The sequence below is a fragment of the Aquarana catesbeiana genome, linkage group LG03 (genome assembly GCF_042186555.1).
Source record: "Aquarana catesbeiana isolate 2022-GZ linkage group LG03, ASM4218655v1, whole genome shotgun sequence".
Taxonomy (NCBI): Eukaryota; Metazoa; Chordata; class Amphibia; order Anura; family Ranidae; genus Aquarana; species Aquarana catesbeiana.
Window position 1 is genome coordinate 339,595,612 of NC_133326.1, and position 26,969 is coordinate 339,622,580.

Consider the following 26,969-nt stretch of genomic DNA (forward strand, 5'->3'; position numbering starts at 1 on the left):
TTCTGATCCCTTAATAAAGGATTTTTGTTTTGAATTATACTCTCCTATGTGTTTTACTTCAAAAATGACAGGTGGTTTGTGAGGATTCAGGTACATTTCAAATATACAATGTGAAATGAACAAGGGTCACCAACAACAAACAATCTCCTTGAGATTAAATAATAAAATATATCAATGGTGTTGGGGTAACTTGACACACAAAACACACACAAAAATATTCTGGAGTAAAAATAAAAATAACATTGAACAAAGATCAGCCTTGGAAAAAATACAAACATTAAAGAAAAAAAAAGGCTTAAAATCAAAAAAAAAAAAAACATAAAAAATATAAAACTGTCAGATGTGACAACTAATAACAATATATTCAGGGAATCCCACTAAAAAAACACAAATCAAACTTTGTGAGAAGTGTGTGTGAATATGAGCAGCAAAACTACTTAATTCTTGTCACATTATAAAGAAGAAGAGAGTGCGCTGTATTAAACCATTTTTTACATTGCAGCGTGACGAAAGTGCTGTATCCATTGCGAACGCTAAGTTTACCAGAACGAGCTGTCCCGTGTCGGAATTTCTTCTGAGCATGCGTGGCACTTTGTGCGTCGGAACAGGCCACACACGGTCGGAATTGACGCGATCGGATTTTGTTGTCGGAAAATTTTATCTCCTGCTGTCCAACTTTGTGTGTCGGAAAATCCGATGGAAAATGTCCGATGGCGCCCACACACGGTCGGAATTTCCGACAACACGCTCCGATCGGACATTGTCCATCGGAAAATCCGACCGTGTGTACGGGGCATTAGAATGAAGGAAGGAATTGCCTGCCGTCGACTTGGTGTAATTTCTTGCATGAATATCCTTGCCAACAAAATAAAGTTGTAGGTCAAGGAAGGACAATTTCTCCTTATCCATGACCGAAGTGAAGGTCAGACTCATATTGTTATTTTTACAGTGTGCTACAAAATTCAAAAATATAGACGCATTTCCATCCCAGATGATGATCACATCGTCAATATACCTGTCATAAAACATGATGTTGGACGAAAAGGGATTGCCAAGTTCCCAAGGTTCCTCTCCCATCTGCCTCATCCCCATGTGAAAGCAGTGGATGCCCTTTCGAGCCCTTGGAGATGCAGGACAGCATATTCTTTTCCCTCCAAGCCTCTAATCTTGAAGTTGCAGCTCCGATTATTGAGAGAATCAGTCATGGCGATAGCAATTATTCCACACTGGCTGAGGAGGCCGTAGTTACCTCAGTACCTATCAAGGTTCTACTCTTACCTCATCTACTCTCTCAAGGGAGATTTGTACACCCAGCATCTCACAACCTGAACCTTCATGTTTTGATGCTGAGAGGCAAAAATTTCAATCCCTAGGTTGCTCATCAGAAGTAATTTTGAATACTATTAAAAGCTAGGAAGCCTTCCACAAATTGTGTGTACAAGAAAAGCTGGAACAAGTTCAAAATGTTTGCAGCCGGAGTGCTAAGATGTTACCTACAAGATACAGCTTCTTTCAGGGTGTAAAATGGATTATTTTTTACTCCCTTGGGGAAAGAATAAGGGGAAAGAAGCAGCCTCAAGAACAATTGCCTCTTGGATTTGTAAACTGATCCAAAGGGCATATAGGGCTTGAGGGATGGATCCTCCGGCAGTCAAAGCCCACTCAACCAGGGCAGTTTCTTCATCCTGGGCAGCAAGGGCTAATGTGTCAATAGAGACAAATTGCAGAGCAGCTACTCTCCGAACACGTTCATGTGACACTATAGAATTGATCCAGGAGCACTCACTTTGGTGGGGTTCGGAAGAAGGGCAATTGAATCAGCTTTTGTGTTTACTTAATATATTTCTTTAAGAGCATTACCCATCCAGTTTTCAGCTAGTTATTTATCACAGGTATGCTGCCATAGAGGCACCAGGAAAACAGAAAATTGTATCATACTTACCATAATTTTCCTTTCCTGGTGTCTCTCCATGGCAGCATGGTATTCAATATGACAAGAGAATGCTGTAGGGGGGTATTAGTCTTTCTTTTATAATATATTCACTATCCTAATGGGAGGAGTCCGGGGCAAGGCTTATCACAGGTATGCTGCCATGGATAGGCACCAAAAGGAAAATTACGGTAAGTAGGATACAATTTTCATTTTTATTTACATTTCGGATAGAGCAAGGAAAGGTTATAACTCCTGTCAGATTTTTTTTCTCCATCTGTGTCCCATTGTGGAGATTTCCCTTCACTTCCTGTTCCATAGCTAAACACGAAGTGAGAGAAAATCCCCGCAAACTATGGGAATTTTTTGAGGACTTCCAGGTCACGGAAACTAGTATCCCCATTGGAAGGTTTCCCCTCTATTACTTTTCTGAGGACAACTCACAATTTGGGGGTTTCTTTTACTTTCACTTTCAATTATAACGGTAAACTGGACAAATAGAGAGGATGAATCTTCCAAATGGGGCACAGATGACAAAAAAAGCATTTGAAAAAATGAAGGAAATTCAATTTTTTTCAATGAAAACCACATCTCATTAAAAATAAATAGCCAACACTACATTATGATAGCAATATACAAATACCTTACTGGTGAATCTAGCATTTGGAAAAAACTTTTCAGCTTAAAAAGACACACTGGTTTAACATTAAACTGCATAGAGGGTTCTTTACTGTCAGAGCGGTGAGGATGTGGAACTCTCTTCCACAAGCAGTGGTATCAGCAGGGAGTGTCGATAGTTTCAAAAAACTTTTAGATGGGCATCTTAATGATCGCAACATACAGGGCTATGGGATTTAATATTGACATAAACTCTCACACACACACCAGGTTGAACTGGATGGACTGGTATCTTTATTCAACCTTACCAACTACGTAACTATGTACATCAGGGGTCTCAAAGTGGTGGACCTCCAGCCGTTGCAGAACTACAAGTCCCATGAGGCATTGCAAGGCTGACAGTTACAAGCATGATTCCCACTGGCAAAGGGAAGATGGGACTTGTAGTTCCACAACAGCTGGAGGGCCGCCAGTTTGAAACCCCGATATACATTATTTATAAAATACAGGCCTACATACTTGTATTTTTTGTTCACTGTTGTTCACTTTTATGGTTTATTTCAAAAGGTAATAAGAGCAGATGCATTTTAACAATAATAATACTGTCAATAAGATTGTTTTTCTCAAGTAGGAATTTTTTTGACATATACTGCAAGCTGATTAGCAAAATTTAAACTCTAGAGCCCCACTTTCTTATTTTACTGTTAGCAAAAAACACAATGGTGCGCTGTTTCTTTAAGTATGCAAAAAGTCAGCTGTGTGTTGGTGTGATCATCATGTACATTAGAACAGCCTAGGCCAGTGATGGCGAATCTCAGCACCCCAGATGTTTTCGAACTACATTTCCCACGACGCTCATGCACTCTGCAGTGTAGTTGAGCATCATGGGAAATGTAGTTCCAAAACATATGGGGTGCCAAGGTTCGCCATCACTGGCCTAGGCTCTATGATGATAATAAGCCCTGATCTTGTACACAGACTTACATGAATGTGCTTAAACTTCAATAAATGAGTAAAGTTTGAAAAAATATTATAAAAGTGCATCCATGAATTGCTGTTCAAAATAGAATATTGAATGTCCAAAAGTAAAGTCCAAAATGCAAGCAATGAAAATGAAGTGCAAAATGGCAAAGATAAAAATAAAAATAAAATGTTGGGTGCTCCACACTGTGTACACAAGGTGCTAAAGATATGGAAAAAAGGTGCCCATTAGTGAGAAAAGGTTGGCCTCTTACCCAAACCAATGGAACACAGAGATCATAGACAGCTTGCAATCAGTGACCAAGGTGTTGATATCTCAGACAGCATATCTCCACGTCATCACGGGAATGTGATCCATACATCCAGATAACATGCATAAAGTAGAGAGAAGCTTGTAAATCAGCCAAGTGGTGTTATTAAAAGGATAAAACTTACACTTACATGGAGGCTAAGAAATCAAGCATGAACAAAAACGAACTAGCTGCGGTGTCATCTGTCCAGCTAGTCACAATGACGTCACACGCAATCTCTGATCCGACACGCTTCCACAAAAATGGCGTCTTCTGGGATTGGAGGATCCCATTTTATTTTTATCTTTGCCATTTTGCACATCATTTTCATTGTTTGCATTTTTGACTTTACTTTTGGACATTCAATATTGTACTTTGCACAACAATTCATGTATGCACTTTTATAATATTTTTTAAAACTTTACTCATTTATTGAAGTTTAAGCACATTCATGTAAGTCTGTGTACAAGAACACAGCTTTTTATCATTATAAAGCCTAGGCTGTTCTAATATACATAGATGATCACATCAGCGCACAGATGACTTTATGCATACTTAAAGGGTAAGTTCATTTTTTTCTTTTATACTTTTTTTTACTAAATTCCAGCTCCCCTATGCACCAATATAGCATTCATGTACTTTTTTTGCAAAAATGTCAAAGCTTTCCATTAAATCTACAGTCACTAATCCACATTTCCAGACGTTTTCTTTAGTAATGTCTTTCTTCCTGATCAGACTATAGGTCATGACACAGGAAGGAGTTGACCAGCTGACCTCATTAGCACACACCCTGCATCACCCACCCACCCATTCCCAGCTGCATGTTTTTTAAATGAAATGCAATCAATCAGTGATCACCCTTCTCACTAAATACACAATATACAATCAGATTGCATAGTGTATGGCCATGTTTATACATCTAAAATTACTAGTTGCGCTTTCAGTGCCATTAATTATTAACGGCACTCCAAACACAGAAGCAAAAACATATATTGCCATGTGAAGAAACGAAGGGCAAATGTTGCAAAACACACAGTAAAAAACACGCAACCCAGAAAACACCACAATGTCCCATTAACCACATGTAATGCAGCCAACTGAAATCAACAGGCTGCCTTACAGTAAAAACAAGACACAAAATGTGCGCTCCCACTATGCTAGCTGTGAATGGGGCCTGAAAGTGAAATTGGTGTGTTAACACAAGAACAATGAGGCTTCATTCACATCTGTGCCTTTCCTTGCATTTCAGAAATGCGCTGCACCAAAAATCGCAGTAAAAATGCACCAAGCTCCACTCTAAAAAAAAGTTCTGAAGCTTATTTGGGGCGATTGCTGTGTGTAGGGCAGCCCATTCAGGTGGATGGGTGGCCCTATGTGTGATGAGTGAAAATGCTCCAAAACGCCTACCCCTTGCTAAAAGAATTTAAAAAATGCATGTGGGAATGCGAGTTCCCGCTATGCAGAGTTATGAACGGAGTTTGACAGCTGAGTGTTTCTGTCCACTCCCTTCTATATACTTGTATAAAGATGCATTATGCAATCTGATTGTGTATTTAGTGAGAAGGGTGATCACTGATTGATTGCATTTCATTTAAAAAATGTGCACCTGGGAGTGGGCGGGTGGATGATGCAGGGTGTGTGCTAATGAGATCAGCTGGTCAACTCCTTCCTGTGTCACAACCTATAGTCTGACCAGGAAGAAAGACATTACTAATTACCCCTAGAAACCTTCGCCATCTTAACCCTTCTCTTCTTTTTTCTGCTACAGAATGTCTCTATGCCAAAATCTCATCCTTGTCTGGCCCCAACCTGGCCACTTTTATCTACAACAGTTCACTGTCATCCACCTTGGATACCTTGGCCCCCCTCACTATGCACAGAATCAGGCCTCAACCGCTACAACCCTGGCAGACAAACATTACCAAAAGCCTCAAAAAACAGAGCCGTGCTCTTGAGCATCTGTGGCGTAAGACAAAGTCACAGCAAGATTTCAGCCAATATAAATCTGCCCTCCAAAAATACCATTCCTGTCTCCACGCTGCCAAACAGACTTACTTTATCACTCTCATTAACACCCTCTCACGTAGTCCCCATCAACTCTTTTCTACCTTTAATGCTCTACTTCATCCGCCATTACCTCCACCCTCTAATTTATTCAATGCCCAGGAGATTGCTAATCACTTCAAAAATAAGATTGAGACAATTTGTCTCGAGATCTCCTCCACTCTACAGATATCTCTCTCACTATACACTCTTTGTCTTCCTGTACAATCAAAACTCTTGTTTAACCCAACTACTACAAAGGAAGTCAATAAACTTTTTTCTAACGCCCACCTAACCTCCTGCCCACTGGACCCCGTTCCTTCTCAAATACTACGGTCACCCTCTGACTCTATCCTACATTCTTTAACTCATATCTTCAACCTTTCCCTCTCTACTGGCATCTTCCCCAACCCTCTGAAACATGTACTAGTCACTCCCATACCAAAAAAGCCCTCATAGGACCCCACCAATCTTAACAACCTAAGACCCATCTCCTTACTCCCTTTTGCCTCCAAACTCCTTGAACGTTTAGTCTACTGAGCGACCATCTCATTGAGAATAACCTTCTTGATCCCCTTCAGTCTGGATTTCGTCCACAGCACTCCACAGAAACTGCTCTCCTAAAACTCACAAACGACTTACTAATAGCTAAAACCAACGGTCATTATTCAATACTCTTATGCACCGTACACACGGTCAGACTTTTCGACTAGACTGGTACGACGGACCGAGTCTGGCGGACAATCCGATCGTGTGTGGGCTTCATCGGACCTTCAGTGGACTTTTCCAGTCAAAAATCTGACAGACTTTAAATTTGGAACATGCTTCAAATCTTTACGTCATAACTCCGCCGGACCCAGAAATCCACTCGTCTGTATGCTAGTCCAACGGACAAAAAATGACGATAAGACAGCTATTGGCTACTGGCTATCAACTTCCTTATTTTAGTCTGGTGTACGTCATCATGTACGAATCCGTCGGACTTTGGTGTGATCATGTGTAGGCAAGTCCGTTCATTAAAAAGTCAGTCAAAAGTCCATTTAAAGTCCATCGGACCAGTCTGGTCAAAACGTCCGCCCGTGTGTATGCAGCTTTACTCTCGGACCTCTCCGCTGCCTTTGATACAATTGATCACCTCCTCTTTCTCAAAAAACTCAATTTGCTTGGTATCCATGGCTGTGCTCTCCATTGATTTGAATCTTACCTATCTCACCGCACCTTCAGTGTCACTTACAACTCTACTTCCTCCTCTCCAACACCTCTTACTGTTGGGGTCCCCCAAGGTTCTGTCCTTGGACCTCTACTATTCTCGATCTACACATCCTCCCTGGGTCAGCTGATAGCCTCCCATGGCTTCCACTACCATTTATATGCCAATGACACCCAATCTCTCTACCCCTCAGCTCACCCCATCAGTCTCCTCACACATCACTGATTTACTAACCAACATATCAGCCTGAATGTCACACCACTTCCTCAAACTGAATCTATCTAAAATCATGCTCATAATATTTCCTCCCCCACGTGCCCCTTCCCCTGACTTCTTTGTCAAGATCAATGGCACAACTATCAGTCCGTCCCCACATGCCAGGGTGCTAGGGGTAACCCTAGACACTGAACTGTCCTTTCAGGCCTACATCCAATCCCTGACCAAATCATGCCGCCTTAGCCTCCGCAACATCTCTAGAATATGCCCCTTTTTAACCAATGACACCACCAAGCTTCTAATTCACTCCCTGGTCATCTCTCGCCTTGACTACAGCAACTCACTCCTCATTGGACTACCTTTACATACACTATCCCCCCTTCAGTCCATAATGAATGCTGCTGCAAGACTCATCCACCTTACCAACCGTTCAGTGTCCTCCACCCCTCTCTGGCAATCCCAGCACTGGCTTCCACTCAATGAAAAAAATTCAAAGTACTAACAATAATTTACAAAACTGTCCACAACTTTGCCCCCAGCTACATCACTAATCTACTCTCAAAATACCAACCAAGCCGCTCTCTTCAGTCCTCCCAAGACTTCCTGCTCTCTAGCTCTCTTATCACCTCCTCCCATGCTCGCCTACAGGATTTCTCCAGAGCTTCTCCCATCCTTTGGAACTCTCTACCCCAATCTGTCCGACTGTCCCCTAATCTATCCATCTTTAGACGATCCCTGAAAACCCTTATCTTTAAAGAAGCTTATCCTGCTTCTAACTAACACACTGTTTTACTTTCTCCATCAGCTCACCCCCCACAGCTATTACCTTTTGTATCAATTGACCCTCTCTCCTAGATTGTAAGCTCTAGTGAGTGGGGCCCTCTGATTCCTCTTGTACCAAATTGTAATGTAACTCTAATGTCTACCTTCATTTTGTTAAGCGCTGCAAAAACTGTTGGTGCTATATGAATCCTGTATAATATTAATAATAATGATAATAATACTAATGGAATCATCTGGAAACGTGGACAAGAAAAGTATGTGACTGTAGATTTAATGGAAAGCTTTGATATTTTTGCAAAAAAAGTACATGAATGCTATATTGGTGCACGGGGAGCTGGAATTTATAAAAAAAAGTGTACAAAGGTGAACTTACCCTTTAAAGGAACAGTGCATCATTGTTTTGCTGTATTTATTCCTTGTCCTGGATTTGAGCTGCAGCGGTTCCATAAAGGGCCAGCGCGAAAATATATATTTTTGCTTATTTTATTGTTGCGTGAATTTTAAGGGTAACTCCACTTTCATGAGAAAAAAAAATTTGCAAAAAAAAAAAATAATATCGCATATACAATTGTGACTCCAGTCAAATTGTAATTAAATGTTATTAAAATGTACCTTTTCTTTTCAATTTGCAGCTCTGTAATTTTCTGTAAAATGCAATGCAATATGGCTACCTGGAGGCGTTCTGTACACAAATAGTGTACAGAATGGCCACTGAAAATGTAATTTCCTGCTTGAGTGATTGGCTTTCTGATTTTCACAGAAGTCTGCAGTAAGATGCAAATCAGATTTTTGGCATCCCCTGCAACAAAAAGTTTTTTTCCTCATCAAACATGGAGTTACTCTTTAACCACTTCCAGACCATCTGCCGTCATTATACGGTGGCTCTTTGAAGAGGGATACCCCAGTATCCTCTATTTCAGTGGGCGGTCTGCTTTCAGATAAAAGTAGTCTCCAGCGGATTCACAGCGAGATCACTTTTATCGGCGGCGGGAGAGGTGCCCCCCTCCCGCCGCACCCCAGGGGTCTCCACCGCTTACCGGAGCTGCCGGTAGAGGCGGAGTCGATTGTGTCCTTTCCCCTGGTAGCCTGGATGCCGAGTGAGGGGAAAATGGCCCCTGCTCGTCTCCATAGCATTGACTGGCGGAAGCGACATCAAACGCCACTTCTGCCCAATGCTCTTAAAGGAGAATTTTTTACTCGGCGTAACATTATCTTTCACAATATAAAAAAAATTGGGCTAACTTTTACTGTTGTCTTATTTTGTAATTCAAAAAAGTGTATTTTTTCCCAAAAATGTGCACTTTTAAGATTGCTGCACAAATACGGTGTGACAGAAAGTATTGCAACAACCACTATTTTATTCTCTAGGGTGTTAGAAAAATATATATAATGTTTGGGGGTTCTAAGGAATTTTTCTAGCAAAAAAACAGATTTTAACTTGTAAACACAGAGTCTGAAAAATAGGCCAGGTCCTTAAGTGGTTAAAGGTTAATTTCGCTTTCATTAAAAATATGATATAAAGGGTTTATACAACCAATTTGTACTTTACTTTTAGCAGCCAAATATAATTTTCTAAACCTGCAAAAAATATGGCTTCTTTGCAGGGTACATAATAATAACAGGTATGTGGGGTAAAGTGGGGGCATTCTGTACAATATTCTATTCAGATTCAGGTTATTTTCTGCTTCTATGATTGATTTACAGTTTTTCACAGCATTTTTTACAGATTACAATTCTGTAAATGACCATGTGAAAATAATTGACAAGTCCAAGGTTAGAACATGAACAGAAAGCGAGTAACATTGGTGGGTATGATTTACTAAAGGCTGTTCACTTTGCGAAGAAAGTTTCATTTTGCAAAGGAATTTTCTGTCAGCTTAGTGCAATGAGTGAATCTCCACTGTATTCCATCACTCAATAATGTGCAAACAAAAATACTGTTTATTTTCCTTGCGCATGACTGGGTATTCTTTGCAAAGTTAGTTTTCACCACATTTCTAAGCTAAGGGAAAATTTCTTTCGAAAGTGAAAATATTCCTTGCTATATGAACAATAGGGATGAGCCCGCGGTTCGAGTCGAGCATCTGGCGTTCGCCGAATAATGAACATTATGGGGCGTTCGCGGGAAATTTGAGCGCCCACGGAACGCGCCATAATGAACGGCGAGATGGTCAATGCACTGCGAGATCGCAGTGCATTGACGGCTGCTGATTGACCAAAGCATGCACCTGACCTGCATGCTTTGGCCAATCACAGGGCGCTCTGCTGTGAGAGCCATGATTGGCCAAAGGCAGGCCTTGTAACGCCCAAAATTCTGGTGCTGGCTAGGTGGGTGAGTTTATTTTTTCCCTCCTAAACCAATCATTTCACATGGCCCTAATCCTTAATGTCGAGGGATATACTGAGGGGTATATTCGATACTATCTGTATTGATTTAAGATCCATGACAGTATATCATGAAGGTTGGTTATTAGTTATGTCTCTCTGTTGTTAATACTGTATATTTGATTCATATGCTTTCTTGTAGATCATTTTCTGATCTAATATACTCCTGAAGAAGGGGGTTACCCCGAAACATGTAGAGTGTGCAACTGGAAGAATACATTTCCGTGTGTAACAGCGTGGAATCATTATTATATATGACTGAGTTCTTTCAATTTATGTCAGATAAGTTGATGCTCCATGATTAGCAGCATCCAATGTATATTATCTACTATTGAAGGCTTTTTATGATGTGTATATTTGTGCATAATAAATTTATATATTTTTGTAAATTGACTGTTGTAAGTTCATATCGTACCACGAGAGTCCATGTTGCCTCCACAACTGTCCAAATTTCTATCTAGTAATAGGACAAAGGTACATTATTTTTTTCATATCAAGTAGCGTTTTCATATACTTCATGTGGTGGCCCCGCTCTCACCTATATAACAGCTGTCATTGCAAAAAGCCTGCAGTCAGCGGAAGCCTCCTATGAAGGCGGAGTTTTTTCCATATTTTTTTTTTTTTGCTCAGTCCGTCAGACGCTGTGATTGAAGATAAATTGACATCGCGGGACACTTTTTTTTTTTAATAAAGGACTTGTCCCAAATTGTCTACTGTAATTTCTACTATTTTGTCACTTTTTTTGGTGAATGTGTAGGGGTACAATGTACCCGATACCCATTAAAATGTGTTTTGGGGGGCCAGATTGCATGCTCAGATAAGGGTCTGGTATGGATTTTGGGGGGGACCCCTACGCCATTTCTTTTTAATTTTGGCGCACAGTTCCCCTAAAAGGGCCTGGTATGGATTCTGGGGGGGGAACCCATGATGTTTTTTTCAATGAATTTTATCTATATTGCCAGGACCCGACAATACATTACAGCCACAAGCAGTTTAAGTTACATTTTTTCCTTTATAAATGTCATTTTGCTGTGGTACTGTTCTAAACACGGGAAACATGCGCTACTTTACAGGCATACTAAGGACACCTCCCAGGCACAATATCATGATATTTAAAGGAATATTTCATTTTTATTGTTTCACTTTAACCACTAGCTTACCAGCCACTGCGGCAGGTTGGCTCGGCTGGGCAAAGCGCCGTAGCTGTACGTCACTCCTTTAAGACGTGACAGCTGGCGCGCACGTGCCCAGCGCGTGTCTCTGGAGCCGATCGCTCGTGACTGAGCGAGGACCAGGATCTGTGTGTAAACACACAAATCCCGGCTCTCTCAGGGGAGAGGAGACAGATCATGTGTTCATACTAAGTATGAACACCGATCCCTCTCCTCCCCTAGTCAGCCCCATTCCTCCTACAGTCAGAACACAACCAGGGAACACATTTAACCCCTTGATCGCCCCCTAGTGTTAACCCCTTCTCTGCCAGGGTCATTTATACAGTAATCAATGGCTAATTTTAGCTCTGATAGCTGTTTAAATGTCAGAGGTCCCAAAATAGTGTCAAAAGTGTCTGATCTGACCGCCGCAATATCGCAGTCCCGATAAAATGCGCAGATCGCTGCCATTACTAGTAAAAAAAAAATAATAATAATAAAAATGACATAAATCTATCCCCTATTTCAGGGATCCTCAAACTACGGCCCTCCAGCTGTTGCAGAACTACACATCCCAGGAGGCATTGCAAAACTCTGACATTTGCAGACATGACTAGGCATGATGGGAATTGTGCAAACCAATCAATATACGGTTATTGATTGGTTTGTTTGCGATTTTTTTTTTTTACCAAAAATATGTAGAAGAATACATATCGGCCTAAACTGAGGGAAAAAATAGTTTGTTGTTTTTTAAAAATTGGGATATTTACTATAGCAAAGACTACAAAATATTGTGTTTTTTTCAAAATTGTCACTCTTTTTTTGTTTATATCGCAAAAAATAAAAATGGCAGAGGTGATCAAATACCACCAAAAGAAATCTCTATTTGTGGGGAAAAAACAACATATATTTTATTTGGGTACAACCCGGGTCCCCAAACACTTTTTATGGCAATACATTTTTTTGCCATAAAATTGCATATAAGCCTTTAAAATAAGCACTTTTGATTTTTCATGTTCGTGTCCCATAGAATTTAACAGTCTTTACGTGTTCGTACAAACTCTTTGCCTGTTCGCAAGTTCTGGTGCCGTTCGGCTCATCCCTAGTGAACAACCATTTTGCCTTTTGTAAATCAATACCTAAGTGTCAGTATCAGTAGAATGAGCAGTAGCTAGGACTGTACAATGATGTTTCTAAAAGGTACATAACCGAACGGAAGAGGTACACTTTAAAAACCTATCACACCAATCAGAAGATTATGTAAAGTTTCAGCATGTATGTATGCTGTCTGTCTTTATCATGCACAACTGAAAAGGAACTAGCAGGGTCAATAAATATTTCCCATTTACAACATTACATTATAGTCTTATTTTTAGCTAAAAATATAAATAAATAGGACATATTTCGACTGGTAAATGACAAGTGGTAATAAAGATTTCACTCTCTTCATTTTTTACAAATGATGACAGAGAGTTCCAAAAATATATTGTACTTTAGATACCTAACCATTTTCTACTGCTTTAACGTATATACGGAAAAGATCCATGTTACCATAGAGACTGAACAGAATTTTAAAATTAGAATTGTAAAACATTTCACAGAGCCTGAAAGGTTAAAAAAAACCCTCAAAAAACGCTATAGATAAAAGAAGACTTTTAGGCACCAAACGTACAATATATAATGTATTGCAGACAATTGGCCCATAGGCCATTTAAAGATTCTGTGTTTTACACTGGATAACGTTATCATTACATTCATTTTATTCAGTTACTTGTAGCCATTCATGCCACATACCTGTCTAGTGAAATACAGCAGAGGTGCAGGATAGAAGCTGTGGTTAGGAGAACATCAAGTGAGGTCCGTACTAAGCAGAACATCTCCCCATAAATCCACTTGTCCTGGATTAACTCAATGGCTCCAAATGGCATCACTAATACTGACACCAGTAAGTCAGCAAATGCAAGTGACACAATGAAGTAATTGGTTTTTATTTTCCTGCAAATTAAAATATACAATGTTACACATAGTAGGAGACTGATTAAGTCCAAATAAAATGAATCTGTTATGGATAAGTGTGATTCTATAATGTTCTGGATGCTTATAGCCAGTGGCATTACTATGGGGCTTTAGGGGGTTTGGGCCACACTCAGGTGACACCGTCAGAGGGCTGACACCCACTGGTGTAGCTACAGGGGTTGCAGGGGGCCACAATTGCGACCCTGCCCCTTCTCCAGGAGTCCTGTCACATTATTCCCCATCACACTGTGTCTCTGGGGAAAAGTAAACTTAGAGGGCCCGGGCCCGGCAGGGAGTTGTAGTCTTTTCCTGCATACAAGACAGGGCACTGTGGTAAGGGATGAACTGCAATGCCCATGATGCTTTGTGTTGTTGTACAATCATGGAATGCAGTGCAGGGCTCCCTGCCAGTCTGGGCCCACTGAGACAGGACAGGTTGAATGGAGAGCAAGATCCGGAGTTCAAGAAGTGGACAGAGGTGTGGGCAGTAGCAATGGAGACTTTTATAGCAGTGAAGCTGAGAGTCTGCATAAGGTGAGCTTCCTGAAGACTGCAGAGGAAATGCATAGTGATTATTCAACGACTGCCTGATAATGTTTTTTGTGTGTGTTGCACAGTGCTGCAAGTGCCTGCTGTATGTGCACTGCAGCACTGCCTCTGGCTGCCTCATGGAGCCCTCAGAGCTGAGGGAGACTCATTCTAGAGATCTATACAGTTGTATGCTGTGGAAAGGGGGAGTTAAGCCTGTACTAAGAGGAGGGGGGGTGACACCATGTTTTACTGCACCAGGTGACACCAAACCTAGCAATGCCACTGCTTATAACAATCAGGGACTGCATCAGGACAAAGAGCACCAACATCTCAAACCTCTAGCCCAGTGTTTCTCAACTCCAGTCCTCAAGGCGCCCCAACAGGTCATGGTTTCAGGATTTCCCTCAGATGAAACGGCTGGGGTAATTACTAAGGCAGTGAAATGGATCAAATAACCTGTGCAAAATAATGGGGAGCCTGACAACATGACCTGTTGGGGCGCCTTGAGGACTGGAGTTGAGAAACACTGCTCTAGCCTTCCACTGTGGTGTACTGGATTTTCATTATGAATAATATGGAATTCAGAAAGGACTTTAGGGTCTAATCACACTTGTTTCTTTTTTTCTGCACTATAAAACAATTATTTTACTACATGAAAATGCATTTCAAGTAGGTATTTTACTCTTTCATATTGAATATGCCTGGATGTGAATGGGCCCATAAGGTCTTAGTCTACTTCAGAGAGTCAAATACCTAGAAGTGGTATTCCCCATTGGGGTCCCTAAATGATATCCAATGGGTAATCCTATAAAATACTTTAAAGGTGAATATATTTTTGAGAAACATAAAATATTTGAATACACAGAAATTTTAATTTAGCAGTAGTTACATGGAAAATCCAGTTTTATTACAGTAAGTACATTTTTGCTTATTAAGCTTGACAAGGTTGTTTTAGTGTAAGAGTTTTGGAAAAAATGGCACATACATTCTGGGTATCAATATCTTAAAACGGACAGTAAAAAGCAAGGTCCAATGCAACAGAACTAAACTCCCCCTTGTTGCTCTATTGCCAGTACTTCCATCTTCGTCTGATCTCCTGAAGTATTTGACCATGTTGACTGGCCAGGCTGGGATAAGGTGACATGGGGAATACTTTACAAATACAAATGCTTGGAAAAAAATTCTGACCAGCAGGGAAAAACATTTAGTATGGAAGAGACATACGGAGTCCCTTCTGTCAGAAAAAAACTACCTGTCAGCATTTTTGTAAAAAATGACTTCAGTTCTGCTTTTGTAGATCTGCCTCCACATTCACACATTAAGTAGTAGCATGAAAAAAATAATAAAACAAAAAAAAAATTGGCAAAAAAAGTGCACTTGTACAGAAGAGTCTTCTCATAAAATTTGAAATACTTAGCATTTCCTAGGAATGCAAACGTCAATCTTGTCTAGGGTGTAAATTAAGCATATTTATTAGCTCTTTCCCTTGCAGGTTTATTATTTTACTTTCATGATGCTATTTAGTATGCGTAAGGGGACCCAAATATATATCACATTTTTGTCTCCAATATGTAAATGCCACTTATTAGCCACTTATGATTTTGGTAAAGGCAGAGGTGTAGCTTGAAGCTTATGAGCCCGATGTAAAAGTTGACCCGGGCTCCCCTCTACCACCTTCCAGTTGAGTTCAGCTCTGTTCAACGTACATGTGCACACCAGGTGGGGATAGGCAGGCCACACTCGAAACTGCTTGTTGAAAGTGGTTAGCTTGCATGTAAAAGAGGAAACTCAGCGGGCCCGGTCTGGGCCCTGTCTGGAGTGGGCAGTCCCTCTGACTTCCAGACTCACATACAAGCCCACTGCTTTCAGCTGGCAGCTCAGAGTGTGGTTTGCCCCCACCTTGTGTGCATGGCTGACCAAGCGGGGACAGAGGTGCTGTACTGGGCTAGCTGGGGGGGCTGAGCAGAGAGTGCATCACTGGAGGAAAAAGCTTGCCCCATCGCTCTGTGTAGGTGAAACCCAGGTTGATAAGGCAAGCACTTTTGCCCAGCGACACAGAGTAAACTGGGGTATTGCATTAAAATTCACAAAGGTGTTATAAATAAAATTTTTCTCCAGCAGAGTTCTGAATCACATTTTTGTGCAATGGTTCAGATCCTTCCAGACACAGCTGTCCTCTGCTCTTGAGCTAGGTTCCCATTCATGCACCTGGGAAACGCACTAGAAATTGCACATGTTCCTGACCCACAGAGGAACTTTAGCAGACGCGCAGGGGTGCTATTGATTCCTAATGGCACCCCCACACATTGGCACCTCTATCCCCCACATTACTGTCCTCTGCCCCCCCTCCACATTAGAGGCATCAGCCCCCTGCACACTACTTCCCTCAGCACCCCCCACACATTACTGCCCTCAGCCCCCTTCACATTGCAAGCATCAACCCCCTGCACATTACTGTCCTCAACCCTCCTTGCATTACAGTTCTCAGCCCCCCACATTAAAGGTCTCAGCCCCCCTCCCCACACATACACACACACACTGCTGTCCTCAGTTCTCAGCCCCCCCACATTACTGTCCTCAGCCACACACATTACAGTTCTCAGCCCCAGCCCCACATTACGGTCCTTATCCCCCACATTACAGTTCTAAGCCCACCACATTACGATCCTGAGCACTCCCACATTACAGTTCTCAGCCTCCAACATTACAGTTTTTAGCCCTCCACATTACAGTCCTGAGCCCCCCCCTACATTGTAGATATCAGCCCCCCCACATTACAATTCACAGACCCCATATTACAGTAAAAGCATATATAATTATAGCCAGTAATAGTTCATCATATTAATATGTACAGATTTTGCCAATCTTCCTTCCTCAGTCCAGACCAAGGAAACCACTTAGATGAAAGGTGAAACATGTTCAACATTATAAAACAAATCCAGATGAATATGATTAACTACTGTTAGCTATACCATGACCTGGATAAATGAAAATCATCACAGACATATATTTTATTGAATGCATTGCATAAGTAGATGAAATTACATTTTATATGTCAGCCTTCGGCATTACAAACTTTTTCTTCAACAGATGTAGTCTTCAGCTTGTATTATTAATGATTAATAGTCTAGTTCATTGCATAATACTTTCAGGTAGGGTTGCCACCTTTTCTTTAACATTTTAGTGGCGCACAGCAATTTTTTTTATAGTATAAGCTATACATATATTTTGCTATTAAATACCATTTCTAATCATATCGCAGAGTTCCCTTTCACTGTATGGGGGGACTCTGCAGACTCTGATGTAAGGAAGAACTCTGGGGGCTCTAACATAAGGGATGCTCTGGGATCCCTGATTTAAGGGGGGACACTGAGAACTCTGATGTACAGAGAGGACTCTGATGTAAGGGGAAACACTGTGGCCTCTGGTGTAAAGGGGAACTCTGATGTAAGGGGTGCTCTGAGAACCCTGATTTACCTTAGTGTACTCACTCAGATGCAAGAGAGAGAAGGGGGAGACTTCAGTCACAGACAGGGATGGATGGCGAGCTCACTCAACCCGTGGCAGTCAGCACCTCTCATCCAGATGTATCTGAGGCTGCTGAATTTCAAATTTCCAGCCCCAACTTTCCTTTTCTGAGGCACAATGTTGGGGATTGGAGTGTGGGCAGACACAGAGGGGTAGGGATGGGGGGAAGACGTGCAGATCGAGCCCTCTCTCCTCTCCTATCTGTGTTTGGGGGGGATTGTTAGTGCTGGTTTTGGGCAGTGTGAAAGAGTGTAACAGACACTCTAAGCTTAGACAACTGCAGCCAGAAACCCTGCTGGGAAGCCATAGTCCAGTCTGAATAATGTGTCCGTGTTTCAGACAGTCTGAAACCTGGACACGTGATTCCAAACCCGAACTGCCCGGATGAATCCTGGACAGGTGGCAACCCTACTTTCAGGACATCTGCAACAATAAACATTTGAGCTTTTACTTTGCTCTTTTAAGAGATCACAGATTCATTATATTCGTTCCTTGAATCCTGACAGGTGGCAAACTCAAAAGAATTATCTGAAAGAAAAAGCAGCAACAGGCTAATTTCCATGATATATTTATCTAGAATTACAGACAGGGTCGAGTCCCCGTTTAATGAGACTCTACGAACATGACAGTACTCTTCTTAGCTTTAATTAGTGGTTGGTTCTCTGAGGAGGAGAAGGCGCTTTGTGGTTCAGGAAACATAAAGAAAAGATACATCTTCAGCTTCTTCAATGCTGTTCTGTAAGGATGATCTCATCCAAGCCTGGCTAGTTGTCTAAATCACAGGGATAAGAAGCAAGCTATTGTACTGAACGCTTTTTAGCTATTCCTGTCATAAACCTAGATAGCCACAGAAGAAAACTGGCTTCTCATAGGGAAGAAGTATTGCTCTGTGTACCTTCAGTTCCGGGCTGGTAATTTCTGCACTAAGAATTTAGCAGTTGTAGTGCAATACAGAAAAAGGCTTTGCTTTTTTGCTCAGAAAAAGTTATACTAATTTGGAAAGAAGTGTCTAAAATAGCCTCTCTCAGGCTCTTTCCACTAGCGGGACAGTTTTTTTCAGGTTTCCTAGAACCCCTACTAAAACCAATTCGACGGGAGTCGGTGGGAAGAATCCCCCCCAACACTATAGTCAGAATGTCCCCCTTGCAGATAACCAAAAAAGATCATTGGTGTTATGCTGCTGAAGTTACCAAGTGGCATTGTCCCTGGAACTATGCAGGCAGCATCAAGTGGGAGGTCAATTGGCCACAGCTCAAGGAACCCCTAGCAACCTCTGGAGGAACTCTAGGGTTCCATAGTGATAAATCACTCCTCTAGTTTAAATGTATCTGTTTCACAAGTGCAGAAGACTTAACTATTTTCTTAGTAAAACATATTTACTGTACAACATTTCTACCTACGTTATTATTTTTTTTTACAATTGCATGCATTAAGAGGGCTTGCAAATATGCTTCGCAAACTCCTTGCATTTGTCCACTGCAGGGGATTTAGAGAGAAGATATAGACTTGTGCTGGGATGGGGAATTTCAGCAGGGTAAAGAACATTTGTACTCAGAGTTTGGGGAAAATGAGGATTTGCAGGACGTGTAATTTTATACTTTTTTTTGGGGGGGGGGATTTTTTTGCTGAGATGGGAAAGTGGGAGAGAGTTTTGCTTGTGAGGGGAATTTTGTACTACCCTGATCACTGTATGTGTTACACATCCTTGACCTCTACACTTTGTGTGTTAACTACATGCTGTTGACCTCTGCACTCTTTGCATTACACACTCCTGACACCTACTCTCTGAGAGTTAAACAACCCCGATCCCTGAACGCTGTGCATTAGGTATTCCCGGCCCCTGCATTCAGTGTGCTATACAATGCTGACCCCTGCACACTCTACAATATTTGCATTACATACTCGCAACCCCTGCAAAGTGCACTCTATACACTCCTGACCATGTACCCAGTTACATACTGCTAAGCTCTGCACTCCCTTTTTTACGTTACCCTTTATTCTGTGCTGTGCAATATGTACAAGACTCCTGAAATCTGTGCCTTACACATCCTTTACCCTTACACTATTGTGTTACACACCCGACCCTGTACTCTGTGTGTTATACACTCCTGACCCCTGACCCCCATGCTTGTCATATCCCTAAACCCTAAAATCTGTGTGTTATACATGTGTGACACCTACATATGGTGCATTATGTACTCCTGACTCCTGCACTGTGTGTCTTAAATATTTCTGACTGTGCACTCTGTGCTTTATGTATTCCTAAGCCCAGAATTTTGTACGTTATGTACTCCCAACTTTAACACTCTGGGGGTTATTTACGAAAGGCACATCTACAGTGACTGCGCTTCCAAGTGCACTTTCAGTGCAATTTCAAATGCACTTTGCACTTGTAGTTTGCACTTGTAGTGCAAAGTGGATTTGCCTTTCATGAATAACCCCCTCTGTGTGTTACAAACTCCTGACCCCTGCACTCTTTGTATTGCAAACCCCTGACCCTGCAATCTGTGAGTTACAGACCCCTGCACTATATACACTATATTCTGATCTAAACCCAGCATTTTGTATGTTATGTACTATTGACCGTAGCACTTTGTGCATGACAAGAGAAAGTAATCCTGGCTGTGCTCTCCAGCAAAGGTACTGTATATGAATCACAAAAGTGACTGGCAAAATCACTAATCTTTTTTTTTTTTTCAAATACACAGTGCTGTGAAAAAGTATTTGCCTCCTTCCTGATTTTTTATTTTTTTGCATATTTCTTACACTGTTCAAATCTGCCTGGCCCTATGTGAAAAAGTAATTGCCCCCTCCCATGCTGAATCATGAATAAACTGTGATTAACCACAATTTTTTGGACAGCTGAGTTAAATTTCACTTGCCACGCCCAGGCCTGATTATTGCCAGACCTATTGAATCAAGAAATCACATAAATAGAAGCTGTCTGACAAAGTGAAGCACGCTAACAGATCACAAAAAGCCACACATTATGCTACAATCTAAAAAAAATCAAGAACAGATTAGAAACAAAGTACATGTATCGATCTAGGAAGGGTTTCAAAACCATTTCTAAGGCTTTGGAACTCCAGTGGACCACGGGGAGAGCCATTATCCACAAATGGAGATAACTTGGAACAGTGGTGAACCTTCCCAGGAATGGCCGGCCTACAAAAATTACTCCAAGAGCATGATGATGTCTCATCCAAGAGGTCATAAAAGAACCCAGAACAACATATAAAGAACTGCAGGCCTCACTTGCCTCAGGTAAGATCAGTGTTCATGATTCAACAATGAGAAAGACTGGGCAAAAATGACATCCATGGGAGAGTTCCAAGGCCAAAGTCACTGCTGACCAAAAAGAACACAAAGGCTCATCTCTCATTTACCAAAAAACATCTTTGATTATCCCCAAGACTTTTAGACAAATATTCTGTGGGCTGATGGGACAAAAATGTAACTTTTTGGAAGGTGTGTGTCCCATTACATCTGACATTAAATGAATAAAGCATTTCATAACAAGAACATCATACCAACAGTCAGACATGGTGGTGGTAGCATGATGGTCTGGGGCTGCTTTGCAGCTTCAGGACCTGAACGACTTACCATAATTGATGGAACCATGAATTCTGAGCTTTACCAGAAAATCCTAAAGAAGAATGTCCGGCCATCAGTTTGTGACCTCAAGCTCAAGTGCACCTGGGTTATGCAGCCGGGCAATGATCCGAAACACAACAGCAAGTCCACCTCCATATGGTTCAAACAAAGCAAAATTTAGGTTTTGGAGTGGTCTAGTCAAAGCCCAAACTTAAATCCAATTGAGATGCTGTATCATGACCTTACACAGGCCGTTCATGCTGGAAAACCCTCCACTGCCTGAATTAAAATTCTGCGAAGAAGAGTGGGTCAAAATTGCTCCACAGCAATGTGAAAGACTCATTGCCAGTTATCGCAAATGCTTGATTGCAGTTGTTGCCGCCAAGGGTGGTACAACCAGTTATTAGGTTTAGGGTGCAATTACTTTTTCACATAAAGCCAGGCAGGTTTGGACAGCTTTTTTGCCTTAATAAATGAAACCATCATTTAAAAACTGCATTTTGTATTTACTTGGGTTATTTTTTTTTTTATTTTTTTTTTTTTTTTGATGATCCGAGTCATTTAAGTGTGACAAATATGCAAAAAAAAATAAAAAAAATCAAAAAGGGGCAAATACTTTTTCACACAACTGTATGTGAGTGCTCCACTGTGTACTTAGCTGTGTGTCTGGGGTTCACCTATAAAATGTGCATGAATAAACCATGACCAAAACAACCCCATATTGTGTATATTATTATAAATCTAAAATATGTATAATTACTGGCCTGAAAGAACAAAACAGAACATTCTACAAATGTACAAGTTAATTTAAAAAAAGCTAAATGTATCAAAACGTATAATACAAGTTTAACCACTTGCCGACCGCTGCACGCCAATATATATCGGCACAATGGCAGCGGTGGGCAAATGGGCGTACCTGTACATCCCCTTTAAAAGCCGGGTATAGCAGGCGTGCGCGCCCGCCACGTGCAGCATGACCGTGCCCACGTGACCGGCGGACTCGATCTCCCGGTGATCGCATCACGGAGCCTCAGAACGGAGAAGTGCCTATGTAAACAAGGCATTTCTCCGTTCTGGCTTGTGTCATGACAAAGATCACCGCTCCCCGTCATCGGGAGCAGTGATAGCTGTCATGTGACTTGAAGTCCACCCCCCCCACAGTTAGAATCACTCCCTAGGACACACTTAACCCCTTCATCGCCTCCTAGTGGTTAACCCCTTCACTGCCAGTGTCTTTTACACAGTAATCAGTGCATTTTTATAGCACTGATCGCTGTTATAAATGACAATGGTCCCAAAATAGTGTCAAAAGTGTCCGATCTGTCCGCCATAATGTCGCAGTCCCGATAAAAATCTCAGATCACCGCCATTACTAATAAAAAAAATTTAAAATAAAAATGCCATAAAACTATCCCCTATTTTGTAGACGCTTTAACTTTTGCACAAACCAATCAATATACGCTTATTGCGGGGTTTTTTTTACCAAAAGTATATAGAATAATACATATCGGCCTAAACTGAGGAAAAAAATGGGTTTTTTTTTTTTTATATATTTTTGGGGGATATTTATTATAGCAAAAAGTAAAAAATAATGTGTTTTTTTTCAAAATTGTGGCTCTTTTTTGGTTTATAAATCAAAAAATAAGAACCGCAGAGGTGATCAAATACCACCAAAATTAGGAACGTGGGAAAGAAAGGACATCAATTTTGTTTGGGTGCAACGTCGCATGACTGTGCAATTGTCAGTTAAAGCGACACAGTGCCGAATCGCAAAAAGTGCTCTGGTCAGGAAGGGGGTAAAGTCTTCCGGTGCTGAAGCGGTTAAATGATCACCAATGAAAGTGAACATGGATGATTCACAGTTTTCTGGAGTAATAAGCACAAGTAGGGAGACGTTCTTAAAATTAGGTGGCTAAAAAGTTCTAATCACAAGTTAGTGTTCTGAGTCTTTAAAAACTCTGTCATGAAATGAAACGTTGTAAATGAGATAATTACTTACTTTCCTGGTATGTAAAATGGTATTTATCCCGAAGCTATTCCAGCACCATTTACTTTTTGGTATCTGGGAGTTCAACAATGAGAGAAGGTGAAACTATTAAATTTCCCAATTTTCCGAGTTGATACTAGTGGATGATTTAATTTACAACCCAAAACTGAAATATTAGCTTTTGATAGACTTTACCTTTACACCATGTAAGAAACACATTAACTTTATTCTGTAGCGTTATTTTTATCACCATAAATATGTTAAAGATCAGGAAGTTTCATGACTCACCTCAGTTGCCTATCCCGGCATACAGCCACCATCACTAGAATGTTACCGAGAGTGGTCATCAGAATTACTGCTGAGATGAAGGTGATGAGAACTATCTTCTCCCCCACACCGAATCCCTCATGTGGCCTGCCAAAGCAACAGAGGATCAGTTAATAGTTAAGCTTTGTACAACAGTTTATGGCCAGCCTAAGGGTTTACATCTTACTGATTCTGTATATTAAATTATTTTGCTCTGTTTACTTCTAAAATAATCTTCCCATAAGTTTATGCAATCATTTTATGTATATTTTGCGTGGTATTTACCATTGAAAGTCTCCAGTGTATAAACATCCAAAAGTACTGACACTGCTACTGGTCACCACCTTGAATGTGATGTCAGCACAGGGCCGTCTTTAAAGTGGGGCAAACGGGTCAGCTGCCCTGGGCTCAAAGCCACTGCCGTTTGACCCTGCACTGCATGCAAATTGGGGCCCCCGATGATTGCCCTGCAGAGTGCATTTCGCACGAAGGACATGGGAGGCAACTCTTTATTCCATAGCCAGCCAGCAGAGAGGGAGTGGGGCTGGGCCGGGAGCTCCTCTGACACTCTGACCCCGCCCCATGCAGCCTGTAAGCTCGGGAGAGAGCGGCTGCATTAAAATAAGGAATCGGAGTGTGGGCCCTGCCCCCAGACGTCTGTATGCCCCAGTCAGTGGAGAGGGGCAGGGCCGGGAGCTCTGACCCCACCCCATGCAGTCTGTATGCTTGGGAGGGAGCGACTGCAGAGAGAGCAGAGATTGGAGTGGGAGCCACGCCCCCAGGACCTCTGAACATGTATGAGCTTGGCTTATTCCTGATTCCTTATTTTAATGCATCCAGCACATAGATATGAGAAAGAAGACTTCTCATTGCGCAGGCATCCATGAATTACATTTATTCAGTAAGCTCGCAGTCTCTGGTCATATCCTGTAGTATGCTCACAATCTCTGACCATCTCCTGTATTATGCTCACAGTCTCTGACCATCTCCTGTTGCATGCTCAGAGTCTCTGACCATCTCCTGTAGTATGCTTGCAGTCTCTGGTCATCTCCTGTAGCATGTCTGCAATCTCTGGTCATCTCATGTAGCATGTCCGCAGTCTCTGGTAATCTCATGTAGTATTCTCGCAGTAAAAGAAAAACAGGGGCGCACCAGCCTTGTGTATTACCTTTTTTTCAAAAATGTATTAAAATAATTAAAAGAAACAACTCACAAGCAATGGGTGGAAGAGGCACAACACGAAGTGTACCGACAGCCAGCATGCGACTTTAGGATAAGCGATGCCTTCCAAAGATCGTGGAGAGATGCATAAATGTCACAATAAGCTAACGCGTTTTGAAGGGAGAGTCCCTTTTTCATCAGAGCTATGCAAGCTAGGCATAGCTCTGATGAAGAAGGGACTCTCCCTTCAAAACGCGTTAGCTTATTGTGACATTTATGCATCTCTCCACGATCTTTGGAAGGCATCGCTTATCCTAAAGTCGCATGCTGGCTGTCGGTACACTTCGTGTTGTGCCTCTTCCACCCATTGCTTGTGAGTTGTTTCTTTTAATTATTTTAATACATTTTTTTTAAAAAAGTTAATACACAAGGCTGGTGTGCCCCTGTTTTTCTTTTATTTCGGTTTGCACTAGGATTCCCCATCCTTGAGGGCAGCAAAGCCTGTGTTGACGCATCTCTTTATGGTGATCCACCTGTGCGCAGGAGTAGTTGTTTTCTGTTTGCTAAAGTATTCTCGCAGTCCCTTGTCATCTCCTGGAGTGTGTCTGCAGTCTCTGACTGTCTCCTGTAGTATGTCCGCAGTCTCTGGTTATCTCCTGTAGTCTCTTCAAACATGGCGGGTTATCGTGGCAATGCATTCAGTGGATTGTTGGACAAAGTCCATCGATCCCAGAATGCAGATAGTGGTGGTCTGTCTATGGAGAGATTTTTCCTCCAGCTCCAACAGATGTTGGGGAAAAAAATCCAGAATCTTCTTGAATAAATGGTATTTCACTAACTATATTGAGGAAGGGGTCTCCTCATGGGGTTTAAGAATACAAATATTCCCCAACTTAAATAAAATTGAACCAGATTTTCGATCCAACTGGGCACTAAGGAAACCCGCAATGATCCTGATGATTCTGATAATTCATCATACTCTTCTATGTCTTCTTCACAGGTTCACGATCGTACACGCATAGGTAAGACACAAGGTCCCCAAAAATGTTTATATCTGCACTGAAAAACACTCCCACTATGGGTCGACGTTCAACACAAGTTAAACCTTCTACCTCTGAATCGATGGGTCCCTCTGAGCAGTCGGGGGAAACTCCATCGCTAAATGCTTCTACTATACTTTCCACTAGCATCCTAAATATGGTAAGTCACCCAAACGTGAGTTCGTGCCAGACAGATTTACGTCCGGCATCAATTTTTTCTCAACAGGCACTAGACCCAAAAAAGTATTCAATATGGAACAAGTTATCCACAAAATCCCACTGACAAAAAACAGCTCAAAGTAATTAATTTATCATCTTGCTCCCTCACAAATGAACAAATTCAGGTGATAAAATTAGGCCTGACATTCTGTCCAACACAAAAGATAGATTAATTCGAGCTAATTAAGGATATCAACTTATTGTCATGTAAATTAATGCTCAAGGTCTTTTTCGAAAAGAAGCAATCACAAGTTCCATTGCAATCTTTTGACTATCCCCTCTGGGATGAATTTACCATAGATGATTTAAAAGCCCTAGTAGATCTAATGGAGTTGTGGGAGGAAGGTCACACAGACGCTGCAGGGGGATAAAAACCCAAATCCCGAGCATTTCTGACTCTCCAAGCCAACCCCAATATTTGGGCCTTCACCAAACAGGTTACAAATGAAATCCAGAACAATAAATGGAAGGAATTGTCCTGTTCAAATTTAACCTCTGGACAGCAGGAAGTGATTCACTCCTTGCAAGAAAATCCCAATTTAATCATCAAGCCCTCCGATAAGGGGGTCATTTGGTGGTAATAGATCGTACCCAATATGAGGCTATGGTTATGGATATTCTCAACAATAAAAGCTGGCATAGGAAGGTATAGTTGGGGTTTGTAAACAATATAACCACTTGTTTCAGGAGGCTAATAACCTCCCACTACCTCCAGGTGCAGGGGGTGGCGATGGGGACAAAATGTGCCCCATCCTACACCAACCTGTACCTGGGGGGGGTGGGAGTGGAACCTGTTCTTTAGAGAGGATATGCAATATAATCACTCATTTCAGGAAGCTAATAGGTTCAGCATATAATAACAAACTGATCAATAAAAAGACTTGGGAATTTCTTAACATTGAATTTCCAAAAACTACAACATTTTATGCCTTGCCCGAGATTCAGAAGAGCTTGACTCTTCCCCCTGGGCGACCTATCAT

At 41.5% G+C, this 26,969-nt stretch overlaps 1 protein-coding gene across 2 annotated transcripts in view; it reads right to left on the reverse strand.

Annotated features, from left to right (window-relative positions):
* Positions 1 to 26,969, reverse strand: part of HTR4 (5-hydroxytryptamine receptor 4) — an 842,991-nt gene that overhangs the window by 341,283 nt on the left and 474,739 nt on the right. For both annotated transcript variants that reach the window (XM_073620556.1, XM_073620555.1), the window contains exons 3-4: positions 23,552 to 23,677; positions 13,402 to 13,602 (exon numbers count right to left, since the gene is read on the reverse strand). In XM_073620556.1, the coding sequence (XP_073476657.1) occupies positions 13,402 to 13,602; positions 23,552 to 23,677 (327 nt within the window). The remainder of the gene's footprint in view (positions 1 to 13,401; positions 13,603 to 23,551; positions 23,678 to 26,969) is intronic.